Source organism: Eubalaena glacialis, chromosome 6 (genome assembly GCF_028564815.1).
Source record: "Eubalaena glacialis isolate mEubGla1 chromosome 6, mEubGla1.1.hap2.+ XY, whole genome shotgun sequence".
Lineage (NCBI taxonomy): Eukaryota > Metazoa > Chordata > Mammalia > Artiodactyla > Balaenidae > Eubalaena > Eubalaena glacialis.
In genome coordinates, this window is record NC_083721.1 from 41,372,599 (window position 1) to 41,386,427 (window position 13,829).

The 13,829-nt window shown below is 37.0% G+C and overlaps 2 protein-coding genes across 3 annotated transcripts in view; one reads left to right on the forward strand and one right to left on the reverse strand.

The window, feature by feature from the left end:
- Nucleotides 1–349: 349 nt before the first annotated feature.
- CGGBP1 (CGG triplet repeat binding protein 1) lies at nucleotides 350–7,327 on the reverse strand. Its single transcript, XM_061192984.1, has 3 exons — nucleotides 7,135–7,327; nucleotides 6,337–6,541; nucleotides 350–4,406 (listed from the first exon to the last, which is right to left on the reverse strand). The coding sequence occupies exon 3, from the start codon at nucleotides 4,385–4,387 to the stop codon at nucleotides 3,884–3,886; it is 504 nt and encodes a 167-aa protein (XP_061048967.1). The 5' UTR covers nucleotides 4,388–4,406; nucleotides 6,337–6,541; nucleotides 7,135–7,327; the 3' UTR covers nucleotides 350–3,883.
- Nucleotides 7,328–7,578: 251 nt separating this feature from the next.
- ZNF654 (zinc finger protein 654) overlaps nucleotides 7,579–13,829 on the forward strand; it is a 91,237-nt gene continuing 84,986 nt past the window's right edge. For both annotated transcript variants that reach the window (XM_061192986.1, XM_061192985.1), the window contains exon 1: nucleotides 7,579–7,830. In XM_061192986.1, the coding sequence (XP_061048969.1) occupies nucleotides 7,642–7,830 (189 nt within the window). In that variant the 5' untranslated portion in view covers nucleotides 7,579–7,641. The remainder of the gene's footprint in view (nucleotides 7,831–13,829) is intronic.

Below are 13,829 nucleotides of genomic sequence, written 5' to 3' on the forward strand. Positions count from 1 at the left end.
TCTTTCTAAAGGTAGAAAGTTAGAGTATGTTTCCAATTAAAAGCACTTATTAAGCTTATTTAAATATTACCTATATAATTTTAGGGGAAAGGGGCTATCTGTAGCTATGATGTAAATTTGGTTTGACAGAATATATATGCTTTTACATTGGACATAAGGACTAATAATCTTACAAAGAGATATAACTAGTAGAAAAATAAATCTAAATTAGTAAAGTTTTATTAATCTGTTGGAATTATGAAATATATGCTATTGACCCACAAAACAAAACATGCTTTCAAAAACTTCTGAAACAATTTTTGAAATTTATTTCTAAAAGTCACAGAGACAAAACTTTAAAAGAGACACATTTATACTAAGGATACATGCGTGAGCAAAAAAAATAAGCAAGGGAATACAAAAATGAACATAGTAAAATTTTAATGAATACAGTGTTCTGGATACAAGTAGAATACCACTACATAAGAACTGTATTTACCTCAAAAGTCTATGGTAGTATGGATTGAGATAAACCAGGTTTAGGATAGTCACTTCACTATTCACATTTTAATCAGTGCTGACTAGAAGCCAAAGCAACTTATTTTAGGCTAAGATTTTCAATTAAATTATAGAATGAATCTTCTATTTAATAAACATGTTTTAAGGTGATCTGTACTCATTTAAAGGCAGCTGGGGCAAGTCAAACCACAGAGAGCCCTTACAAAGACTAAGCACCAAATGACAAATTGTTTGTGGCTTTTGTTTGGGGCCACCTTACGTTTTATTTTGTTTAAATGTGTTTTCCATTAACATTTACATACAAATTCTTTCAGGCAAAAGATTTTAACATGGAACTTTCTGCTTAGCGATCTTGCCAACTGTTACTTACAATAGTTTTTAAGCAATGAAGACTTCAGAACAATCCCAAGCCGATACTTAATTGGTTACAACTGTAAGATGCAGAACTTTTTAAGTATTGGTATTTTGGTCCCTGAAATTCAGTAGGGCCAAATGCGTTAACTGGAAGTAACATTTGTTTAAAAAAAAAAAAAAGAAAAAAAGTCTTACTCAAAGATGATAACGAATAAAATAACTATTTAGGCTCCAATACACAATCTTTCTAAATTTCCACCCTGTAAGAAATGATTATAATGTCTTTCAGGCTTGCTATATGCCCCAGAGAATCAAAAGAAACCAACAAGGAATTTAACATTTCAACAAGCTAGCAACTATTTACTGTAAGCATATAGTGAAATTCTGGAAGACATACTATCATACTTTGAGAAAACACTATTAACAGGTAAGCATGTGTTGAAGGCAGTTTATAAATGAAACATTACAAATCTTATGTTTATGCATACAACTTATAAAATAGAAAAAATGTGCTATTTTTCCCAATAGTATAGCATCACACTAACACTATATAGTTAAGATTGAGAGCTCTGTACACACGTCCACACCTCCACAGCAGCATATGCCTCTTAGACATTCTCCATTTGTTACCCAACGTATGCTAACCATGGTTTCACAGATTTGTACCAGTTTGAGCAGGCTAAGACAATCATTCTGCCTTATCTTTTTAACTATGAAGTAAAGTTAACCAGTTTCAGGGAACGAAAAGTTTCACAATCAGTAAAGAAACACATTAAACCTCCACAACAGGATGGAAAACGCTTCTAAGGACATGATATAATCCTAACAGAAGGACGGATTATGCCTCTAGATATACTGGATATACGAAAAGTTAGGAGCCTGGAGAAATACATTAAGCTATATGGGACCTAAATGATCATCAAATTAGTAATAACTGCTAGAAACTCAAATGTGAATTATTGGTATTTTTCTAGTACAACGTCATCCAGTTTGTTTAGGACTACTCAAAGCCGTCCTGCCACTATGTGTTTGCTGTTAGTGCAAATTAATGTCCAAACAATAGGGAGCAGTCTGAATCACATGGAAGTCTTGAAAAAATTAGAATGATTGTATATCTAACCTTATCTTTGTATTCTGAAAATACTGCTATAAAAATCAATTATTTTCCGAGTTTCGTAGCTCTTGTACCATCTTAGATAATTCAAATTAAACATGGTTGCCTGCAAATTCTTTACTAGAGGAAGTAAAAGCAAAGTACATTTTGGTTATGTTTTGCCGCTGGTTTCCTCTTGCATGTGTTTAACAAATGAGAGCACTATTCTGGGCATTAATTGTGCTACTTTAACATAACTGAACATGAGAAAAACTGGTAGCTCAAATTTTGACAAGTGATTTTTTTTTTTTGGTGGCAAACTTATTTAAAAACGAAAACAACAACAAAAAAAAGCCCACATAAAATCTAAAATAAGATGGGCACTTTGACACCTCATACTAGGAACTTAAGTCCACCAAAAAAACTTAGACATGGAAAGCTGATTCTGAAAAACATAATATCTAATCTTTTTCTTATTCACTTTGGCTGTTTTTTAATGAAGACTTGTGGTAAAATGACTTCAAAGATAACTCCAAGTCACATAGGGCATCTTTTGTCAGTGCTTTGTAATAGAAATATACTTTATAAAGATTTTTAACTTGAATGGTTTCAAAGACTTTGACTTTTTTTAAAGCTCTACTCCAAGTTTTCAGCTGTTTAATTTTTAAAAAATATAATTTGGGTATCCAACAAAGAGGACATACCTGGGCTAAGCCACTTTAATAACCTTACAGGATAGTGGAATTCAGATAGAGATCATTTCCTGAACATGGTTGACCTTTAACAGATCTGATTATTTCCTCACCCAAACAGTTATGCAGGATACTGCCAGATCTTCATTACAAAAATCTTGCCAGTATTTTTAGACAATGGTTTACCATCTATGTTTAAAAACCTTATACCACCAGAGGCAAAGCACATAAAAGTGAAAGTAAGTAAACTTGTTTCTAGTCTATCTAAATAAACTCTTATAAAATCATGTGGAAAAATTAATGCATAAAAAGTAATTTCCTTATCATCTGATCTGTCAGCCAAAAAGTAATTACTAATTCTCTGTAAAAACAGGAAACTCAATCATAAAATGTCTACCTGTTTAAATTAAAATGCCAATCTTGAAGTCTTTTAACACCATGACATAAAAAAAAAAGTTTGCAAATTCAAAATGATGCTTGAAATGAAAGCTATGGTTCGAAAATTTGTGTTTATAGTACGAGACTAAAATCGTGTCACTGCAAAATTCCCGGTGGCTTTTGGCACTTACATTAAAAGATTTTAGTCTTTTGGTCACTTGAAGCTGCTACTAATACAACAATAAGCCTTTAAAAAAAAAAAGGAAAAAAGACAGTGAGGAACTGAAAGATAGTTAACTACATCATATACAAGTAAAGCATAGTCTGAAATAAACAATCATTTTCTGCTAGGAATCTGAAGATATAAGAATAGTTTCCCACCATCCCTTCCTTTTTGAGGATCCTCTAATCAGAAATAATTCCTTTAAGTTACTGTGAGTGGTATTGCCTGGCAGCAGCTTCAACTTCCTAGGCTAGTCTTCAATCCAAGTAATTAGGTAATCTCACAAGGAATAATCATACATGGCAATGGGGTAAAAAAGCAGGGCAGTTCTTCCATGCACAAACATTTCAGGAGAAAAACCATCAATTTTAAAGATAACCATCAGGTTTCAGGTATCCTAGCACACTCTAAACCCTAAGTTTTGCTTTACACCATTGGTGACTAAAATTAACAATATGTTTTGCAGTGAGGTTTCTTTTTTTTTATGTTTTTTTTTTTTTTTGCCTGCAACTATATATACATTGCAAAACTATTATGCATCACATGATTTAAAATGAAATAAATATAAAAATGAACCACACAATCAACACATAACTTTAATACTCCACATTATTTATCTTGATCACAATGGTGATAACCTCCTTGTCAACAATCTTGTGAGTTAAGGAGTTGATTCTCATTCTCATATCCATCAGGCAGATATGCTCTCCTCAGTTGGTCTGACTTGGGTATGGAGCCTCCATTCTTCACATGGCGAGACAGGAAAGCACGGACTGCTGGGTGATCAGCCTTCTCAAGTGGGATGTTGGCTTCCAGGCACATTTTCACAAAGTCCTGGATAACACTGACTTTCTCTGTTTGCGCAGTACTGTTGCACTGAAGCGATGCAGTTAGAGGCCTCTGCTTCTTTCTCACATTCTGCTCTTCAAATTCTGCCTTCCTCTTGGTATGAGTCTTTGACTTGAGGTGGTCACTAATGGCAGACTTGCGAACATGATTCAGAACCACATTGCAAGAAGTGCAGAAGAGTTTTCCTCCATCTTCGTGCAGCTCACCTCCAAACTCAGTGACTCGATCCAGGGGAGTCACATACAAAGCAGTCTTAGAACGGTTTCGAGCAGGTGGTGCTGTCACTACAAATCTTTCCATTCTGACTTTGAATAGGGTTCTTTCAAGACAAGAGAAACAGAGTGTTATAACAACACTTCACGAGGGAAGGAATAATAAAAAGGTAGGTATAAACATTTTAAGATTAAAGGCTTCACAAAACTTAATTCCAATTAATAGACTGTGTGTCTATTAAGTCTTAACTTACCTGAGATATGTTAAGGGAAGGCAAAACCAGAGCAAGTTACTAGTAACAACTAGGTCCATTCCTTGATTTTGATGAAATTCAAATAAATTCAAAGTATGAAAAAAGAACTATCCCAGATGTCACTATCCTTTAGAAAAACCTAACTACAGGTCAATATTTATGGTATTAATTGTATTAATCTCATCCAATTTAGATACATGTTCAAGTTTAAAAGAACTTCTTTCCCTTCACAGTTCTGGGGCAACAGATTTTAGGGAAACAACTGCAAGGAACTGTGTACAAAGTTTGTTCAAACAGGTGGGCCACTAAACTGGCGTAATTCTATATGAAGTTGAATATAATTTCCAAAATTGTTCTGAGAAGAAAGAAAGTAAAAACCAAGAAAGAACACAGGCCAAATGCAATTAAAAGCAGCAACAATGATGTTAAATTTTAAAGTCAAAATACAGAGCTCAAAGTAAGTCATTTTTTTTAATGCATATACACCTCTACTAAGATACCTTTCCAAAAGGTGATAGACAAGCTATGTAAAGTGCCTTATCTAACACTTTTTATTCCATTAAAGAATAATATTTACATTTGCTAATATTTATTTCACTTATTTAACTATTAAGTGAGACCAAAATTAAGAACACAGTATCTTGTACATGACAGATGCTCAATCACAATTTGTTGATATGGAATAAGTGATTATCTTCACTATCTTTCCAAATATTTAACTCAGAAGCAGCTTAATAATTTCTCAATTTAACCCCAAAACAAATTTTTGTGATCATTGCCAAAAACGTAAGGTTATGGGCACTGAAAACTTGAGATAACAGAAGTTGTAAGTGATAACCATTTGTTCCTGAGGCCATGCCATTGGATTAAGCTCTTACATTAACCTAGATATAAGAAGTTGAAATGAATTTGATAGAATTCAAGATGGAATTCTGTTCTGTTTAAATACATTAGAGAAAAATTCCCAGGTGTGCTCTGAAGAACTGTACTTTATAAGTGTAATCAGAAACAATGGAGTATTCCGTTAATCTATGCTACAGAATTCATAGCTGGTTACCATGAAATCTCTCTCAAAAGAATTTATGTATTAGACACCTGTGGACATAACCTCAGAGAAGAACTCAACATTCCACAGAAATTTTGGAAAGTATGATCAAGTTTAGGTTTTAATAAGTTTAATTCTTTTTTTTCCCATTAAAAATGTGTTTAACGCAAGGCTCTCGTGTCAAATATTATTTAGGTTATAGGTTTTCAATGGCAGGTAAGACAATTCCTGCTTACTAAATAGTGAATTACCATTACACATAGTTGTACTTTAAGTTAATGGTATATGTTTTATAATCATATAGCAAGTCAGTCCCAATTATAATTAATGGTTCTAAGCTATTTATGAAAAACATTACATATTTGTGCCCAGTAATGCTTAAATCATTCTATTTGAAAAGTCTTCTGTCTTTGGATTTCATACTCTAAAACAATTAACATGTTCGTTATTCTTTGAAGCATAAAACGCGCAATCACTTGTGCTAATATGAAAGGCCTACACATTCCAAAATCTTTTAAGTTTTAAAGTATATTTGTGTTACTGCAGAGGTAAATATCCACCCAGTAGAGGATGCTCGAGTTTACAGAACCGAAGAACGAAAAGTGTTTTCCATAGAAGTAAAGATATTTTAAACGAGGAAGTTACAAAGTTAAGAGACGGAATTGGCCAACAAAAAAAGCAAATCATTTACTAGATAAAAATAAAACTCAACAGAAGTTTTCAAGTTTAAATGTTTACCAGATTAGTTTCCAGTTTTTTTCGTCTTGATACCTAGTAGCGAAGGGTCTCCAGCGCAAAACCAAAGACGCATGAAATCCTGGCACTTTCAGTTTGTCCAAACCCGGAGATGCCTTCGAATCAGTTTTTCAACAAGTGATGGTGTGGAAATAGTTTCTGGGCTTGCACCCTATTTTCCCTGAGGTGCTGGGAAGTCATGCCTTTACTGTAAAACACGAAAAACAAATGGAAAGAAAAAACGGGGGAGGGGGAAGGAAAAAGGGTGGATGAAAAGACGAACAAGAACGTCCACAACAGCCACCACGCAGGTGTGCTTAAAATCACTCTAAGTCCACACCACAAATTCGGATCCCAACGTTCACCCCAACTCTTCTCATCCCAGTCCCTCCACAGTGGTGCGCCCGGATCTGCACCTCCCCGGGCGCCCAAGCCCCAGGGTTCGGGAAGAGGGAAAGGCGGGGCTCGCGACGCGCCCGGCGTCTAGACTCCCTCCTCCCGCGCGGAGCCCAGCACGCCGGCGCCCCACCGCCCCTGCCCGCTAGCTGGGCAGGGCCGAGTCCCAGCTGCCGGCCGTGGGCCCGGGAACTCGACAGCCGAGTTGGCGGCAGTCTCAAGGGAGGAGGCAGCAGGCGCCTGACGGAGGCGGCCGCTGTCAGGCTTCCCGTCCCCTCCCTCTTCCTCCCGCCGACAACGGCGCCCCGGCCCCGCCCCCGGCTCCCGCTTCGGGACGGAAGGCCCCGGGCCCAAAGCCCGCACCAACGGCCGGGCCCACCCTCGGCCTCCCTAGCTCCTTGGTACCGTAGGATCGGGGCCGCCTTGAGGGGAAGTGGACGATACGCGGCCGGAAAGAAAAGGAAGAGGAAGAAAAGGAGGTGCAATGGGGTGAAGGTGGAGGACCAGTCGCCACCGCCGCCACCGCCGTCGCCGTTGCCCGATCGAGCCCCGCAGCGGCCGCCGTGTCCCCCGCCGAGCCCAGTCCTCCTGCGCCGCCTATGGGAGAGCTCGTAGGCGGTCCCCAGCAACCGCCGAGCAACATTGACCAACGGACCGCGGATCTATCAAACAGACGGCTGATTTGGCCAATAGTAGTGGAAGGGCGGACATGTGCATGATTGGCAGCTAGAGTTCTCCAATGAAAACTGGGGGCGTGGGTGGGCGGAGCCGGAAGTAGAGCCAGCCGAGAGGCCCCTGTCCGGCTGGGGAGGAGGGAAGGGGGAGGGAACTAGAGGAGGAGGTGGAGGTTAGCCGAGGCAGCTACAGCGGCGGAGGCGCAGGGGCTGGTACGCGCTGGGCGGCGAGAGCCTCATGGCGGAGGAAGAGAGCGACCAAGAGGCCGAACGCCTCGGAGAAGAGCTCGTGGCCATTGTGGAGTCCCCGCCAGGCCCTCCCGGGCTTAGAGCTGCGGGCGAAGGCAGAGGCGGCGCTGGCGGCGGCAGCTGCCGTGGCGGCGGCGTCGGGATCAGCAGTCGGGATTACTGCCGACGCTTCTGTCAGGTGAGGAGCCCGTCGGCCGCCAGGACTTGTCAGCCAGGTCCTGGGCCTCCCTGCTTTTCCTGGTCTTCCCGTCTCCGAATTTGGGCTGTGTCCAGCGCTCGCGCCACCAGCCCAACAAGGAGCGTGAGGGTGAAGCTCCCCCCTCCACCTATCCGGCTTGGGGTGGGGGGCGGGGAGCGGGACGGGGATGACCTGCGCAGGTTTAGGGTTGCTGAGAAAGTGAGAGTTTGTCGGGGGTGGAGGGGCTGGAGAGAAGGAGGGCCAGCTGGCAGGAAAGCTCTGTACTGACAAGCCTCCCCTACCCCAAACAGAACCCTTTCTGCCCGAGGGTCCCGCCTTTCTTGTGTTTCCTACCCTGTTTCTTGTCACCTCATTTGGAATCTCTGGCAACATTTCCTGCCTTCCCTTCTCCGCCCCTTGCCCCCGTATTCTCCCCTTTTCCGGAGATGGGAGGCTTGCCATCTCTCTACCGCCCCCTCTTCTGTCATCGCCACCCCTCCCCCTCTGCTAGGGTCTCCTGTCATCTCTTCACGAGACCCCGCTGGGCCGGTTCACCAGTTGGTTTAGGCGCTGACCCACAGTGATTTAGTTACTCTTTTAGGAGGTGGGGTTAAGGCAGTGGGATTGTCATCTTTCCTTTTCTTACCCCTTTCCCCGATACACGCAAGCTCTTTTCTAATTAACTGCTAATAGAGAAAGTAGCTTTCCTGAAACTATTGCTCCAGTTACATCACCACCAACCCCCTTCCTTTAAATTAGTGTATTTTATTTAGCTTGTTAAAAAAAAAGTGTCTGAATAGTGACAGTAAATTATTTACTTGGTCGACTGCCACTAAAATTTGATGAAGTTTAGAATGTTTGACCATAATCAAATATGAAAGCACCAAAGTACTTGTGTAGGGGTAAAATTTGTGTTATCTACATTCACATCTACATATATTTATAGTTTAAACATTTTGTTCTCTTTCACAACACTCTTACTTTGCAAACTCTTTTGGAAAAAAAATTTAACTGCTCCTTTTCCACCCCATTCCTTTATTTGTTTATTATCTTGGCTGTATAGCGTTCAAGTCATGGCTCTATTACTTCTAGCTGTGTTATCTTGAACAAATTACTTCACCTCTTTGTGCCTTAGTTTCTTTCCTCTTCTGTCAAATAGGGATAGTAATTGAAGGAATGAATATGTAAAGGGTTTGGATCCTTTACATATTAATTAAAGTAAGGTGTTAATTTCATTCCGGTAACAAGTAGGAAATAAAGTTAAGCAGAAGTGGGCATAATGTTTGTTGAAATTTGATTTTATGTCTTTCCAAGCATTGAAAGAAAAAGGGTGGGGTTGACATATTCAGGTAAGTTTTTAATACTTTAAACTGTTTTTTGATTTCATCCCCCCTTCCCCCAATAGATAAGTTGGTTTGACAGTGGAAATTATCTTGGTGTAAAGATTATGTCAGTTTTCTTTGGCATTGCTCTCTATTTAGTGACTTTCTTAAAAATTTTTTTGTTAGTATTGGCATTCAGGATTTAGAGGTTCAGTGTCTTTACAGAGCTTGTCTTCTATGTTTTATATCTAGAAACCATGTTATTAGTAGACTTTGTATCTACAGGAGTTTTAAACTTCTGAAAAATTAGGTTACAGTTGCTCTTTTTAATATAGTCATAGACAGAAAGTCTTTTTATCTTTTTCTGTATTTTGCTTTTTATATCATTAATGAGCAACTTGGCTTTGGTTACATTTAGCTTTGTAAATTTACCTGAACAGATAACCCTTACTTGCTGTAGAATGGGAAATTTAATTTGAGGGCCAGAACATTTTTGGAGAACTCTTAATTACTCTTATTCTGTTTCTTGAAATCAACTTTAAGAACAAATGAATAAATTTAGTTTGTGAAATACGGTGTCCGAATAGTGACAGTAAATTATTTTAAGAACAAATGAAGTTGACTGTTTTATAAAACTCCACTACCTCCTAAAATATCCAAGGAAGCAAAACTAAACAGGAAGAACTTAATGAACTTTTACTTTATATTGCTAAATTATGAGTGTTATACTGACATACTTTCATGTTACCAACTTTTACCTGAACCCTCATAACATATTTTATAATACTCTAGATTACCAAATGATCTCTTCTTAGGGTTCTTGTCCTGGTTCCACCTTGTAGGTGAGCTTTGTGAAGTCCTTTTTTGTATTAAAACTTTTAGATGGAATAAAAGATTACCTGTATTAAGTTGAATTTTACTGACTGATTAACAACAATAACTCTGTTTTATTTGCCAGTAAGGGAAGCAGTAGATTATATAATCTAATTCCTAAAGATTGTTTCTTTCTAAACGTTTGGTTTCCTAATGTTCGCTAAGGGTAACTTGCCTTCATTAGTAAATGACTTAATTGTGAGTAACCCATAAAATGGATAATACGCACTTGGGTTGGTGACAGTTAACTAAATATATGAATTATACACACAGCCTTGTGAAGTTGAGAAGAAAGGCTCCAATTTATCTTCCTCCTTTTAGAGAGAAATATGAATCAAAATTTCTTGGCAGTTAGTTGTGTGGGTGAAGGGAGAGGAAGGAACACTTCTTTTCAAAAATGGTTCTGTGTCTTTTACCACAGGGAAAAGTAAAACGGAAGACTAGATAATATAAGTGAAAAATTATGCATGTACTCAGTGTATTTGATGATATACTTTTCTATTTGAGAAACAATACAAGTATAGTAATTAAAAATCTCAAACTAAGGGCTTAGGCTACAGCATTTTTGAGATGATGGATTTGGGAGATTGAATGTGTTCATTTCCAGTTACATTGAATAATGTTACACTAACTGCCCCATCATATCCTCCTTTGGCTCTTATTAGTGGACTCTCAACAATTGCTTAAATAGAATTGGCACTTAGCTGATATTTAATTTCAGGATGAAAGGAAGAGGAATGTAATTTTTATTGAGGACCTACTAACTCTTAAGGCCTTCAGATAGGTCTTGTTATGCAAGTTACATAGTTGAAATTGAGGCCTGAACAAGTTAATATGTCAGGTGAAGAAGCTGGGATTTTGGACCCAGCCTTCAATTTCTCCTGAACAACAGATTGAAATTACAGATGAATCCTCAAATAATTATAAAGTGATTTTTTTTTTTTTCTTTGTCAAGTTGTACAAAGGAGAAAAAAAAGGTTACTGGAAGAACTCAGGGAATCATGGATGAAAAATTTAAAAAAAAATTTCATTATGCCACAGTATAAAAAATATTCCAAGAAACAGTTAATTATTATTTCTCTGACTTGTTAGGGGCTGTGAACATTTCCCCAATTCCTGAAGTTTGTGGTAATTCAACTTAATTTTGTTGCTAGATATATTGAAATATTTTTTATCATAAATTGTAAGTTAAGCAAGTAAAGGTACCTTCTTAGTTCAGTGCCAGAATGAATATAATGAATGATAAATAAGTATTTCTGGAAGCACTTTGATTTGTTGACTAAAATAGACTTTAAAATTATTTCTTATTACAGTGGGATTAAATAGCCATCCCATGAGTATGTCAGGAGTATAAAATGAGAGAATGAACATGAAGTGCTCAGTACTATACCTAGCACATAGATAGGCTTAAATAGATAGAAGCTATTAATATTTCTTTCATGTGAAATCCTCTGAAGGTTTAAGAGGGACATTAGAGATAACCTAATCTGTGGGTCACTTTGAGTTTGTATACCACAATCAACTTTAGAGAGAATTTAGAAATGTTACAATTCTAAAATTCTGTTATTTAACTAGAAAAGCCAAATGTTCCTGATGAAGCACTAAATGATTTGCAAAAACAACTACATTTTTTTTTCAGATTTTATTTCCTGTAGGGGACATTGGGCAGTGTCGGAAGATATTTTTGATTGTCTTAATTGGGGGGTTGCTGCTGGCATCTAGTGCGTAGAGGCCAGAGATGTTGTTGAACACCCTGCAATGCACAGGGCAGCCCTAACAACAAAGAATTATCTGGTCCAAAATATCCATAGTGCCAAAGTTGAGAAACCCTGCTATAATCTACTTTGGAACCCTTAGTGGATACTTTACGTCTTAAAAAAAGTCTTTAATGATCCTCACATAATTTTAAGCAGCTACTGGGTACCCGGCACTTTAATAGATAAAGAGATAATCTAACAGAAAAAGGGTTCGCTTCATAGTTTTATAGAATACATGCTAATGCCTCTTACTTTAGAGAAATTAAAATTTAATTGTTTTAGGAAAATACAAGCTTTATCTCTTAGTCTTGGTATAAAATTTGCATAATATTTATAGTTTCTTGAGCAGTTTCTTAGGGTATAATAATACATTGTTACTAGTCTTGGAATTAATTGGAATTATTTTTTGATTTGCTATTACTTTTTATATGTGTTTTACATGTACTTGGTTTAATAAGTCATATATAACTTAAATATGAAGAATTGCATTTTGCTGCTAGTAGAGACCTGACTTAAACAGCTCAAACAATAGTACACATTTATTTCTCACATGAAAAGTCTTGAATGGATAGTGTAGGGATGATATGGTAGCTTTATCATCATTTTACCATCATTCACTCTTTCTTATCAGTCATCCTTATCTTCCTATCTCAAGTTTGCCTCATGATCCAAAATAATTGCTGAAGTTCCAGCCATCACATCTGAGTTCCATGTAGCAGGAACAGGGTGTCTCTGGGGTAAGCCAAAAACATCTTGCCCTAAGTTCTACTCAGTAACTTCCATTTCCATCTTGTTAGCTATTCCCATCCGAAAAGAATGTTAGGATTTGGGGGTTTTTTTTGTTTTTTGTTTTTTCCCTGATAGACACATGTCTGTGATTCTATTAATAAGGAAGGAAGAAAACAAGAAGATATTGTAGAGACAATTTTTGTTTGTTTGTGTTTTTATTTTGTTTTTGATTTTCTATTTTGCCACCGGTTATAATTTTATTATATAATATAATATTTTTTAAATAGCAGTCATTCCCTGTCCCTTTTCTTCCCTGCATCTTCCCCAGAGGCAATTACTTGAAGCTCTTTTAGCAAGTATGATATTTATCTCCATGTTATTTATTTATTATAATTATTATAATAAGGAAAAACAGAACAAAATGAACCCTGGATCTTGTTGGCTGTGTTTGGGGAGCTAATGCTTTGTTGTTATTTATGCTTTTTTTATGTTGACTTTCAGAATTGAATAGTGCTAATTGTTCATAATGACATTATTTGTAATACCAAATTATTGAAAACAACCTTTAGGCCAAAGTTAGGGGAATTGCTACATATAATGGAACCCTATGTTCTCCTAACAGTCGTGTATTTAAAGAATATTTATTCATATGGGAAACTGTTAGTGGTATAATGACTGAAAAGACACAGATGACAGGTGATTTCACTTTTGTAAATAAAAAAGACTGAAAATAAATATACCAAATCGTTAACAGTGGATAATTTATTAGTGATATGTTTATAGCTGAATTTTTTTCTTTACATTTATTTATTTTTTATGTTTTCTTGATTAAACCTACTATCTTTATAATCAGAGGAAAAATAAAATATAAAAAATACATTTTATTTTTTTCTCTCCCTATTTCACAGATTGCTTATTTTCTGTGAATAAATGCAAGAATATTTTGAGCATGATGAAATTTTAACTCCTTGTTTCTCAAAAATAAGTGAAATGCTTTTTTTTTTTTTTAATTGAGTTGGTTAAGTGAACTTATGAAGGTCATTTTAGGTTAACCAATGAGATCCTAAACTTATGTAACTTCTTTATACACAGCCTTGCATTAAAATATATGTTCATTACTGCTTTCTAATAACCACTCATGACATTGGCTTAAAGAAATTTATCTCAATTTTTGTAGATAAGATGGTAGAAGAAAATATTTTTAAATGAAGTTCATTGCTTTAAAATTTTTAGTGATACCATTATTTTGCAGTTCTGCCAAACAGAAGGCACCAATTGTATTGTTATTGTTGGCACAGAATCTTTTTGATTTTCTTGC

Excerpts from the sequence above, each read along its gene's own strand:
- CGGBP1 (XM_061192984.1), bottom strand. The coding sequence starts at position 4,387 with ATGGAAAGATTTGTAGTGACAGCACCACCTGCTCGAAACCGTTCTAAG.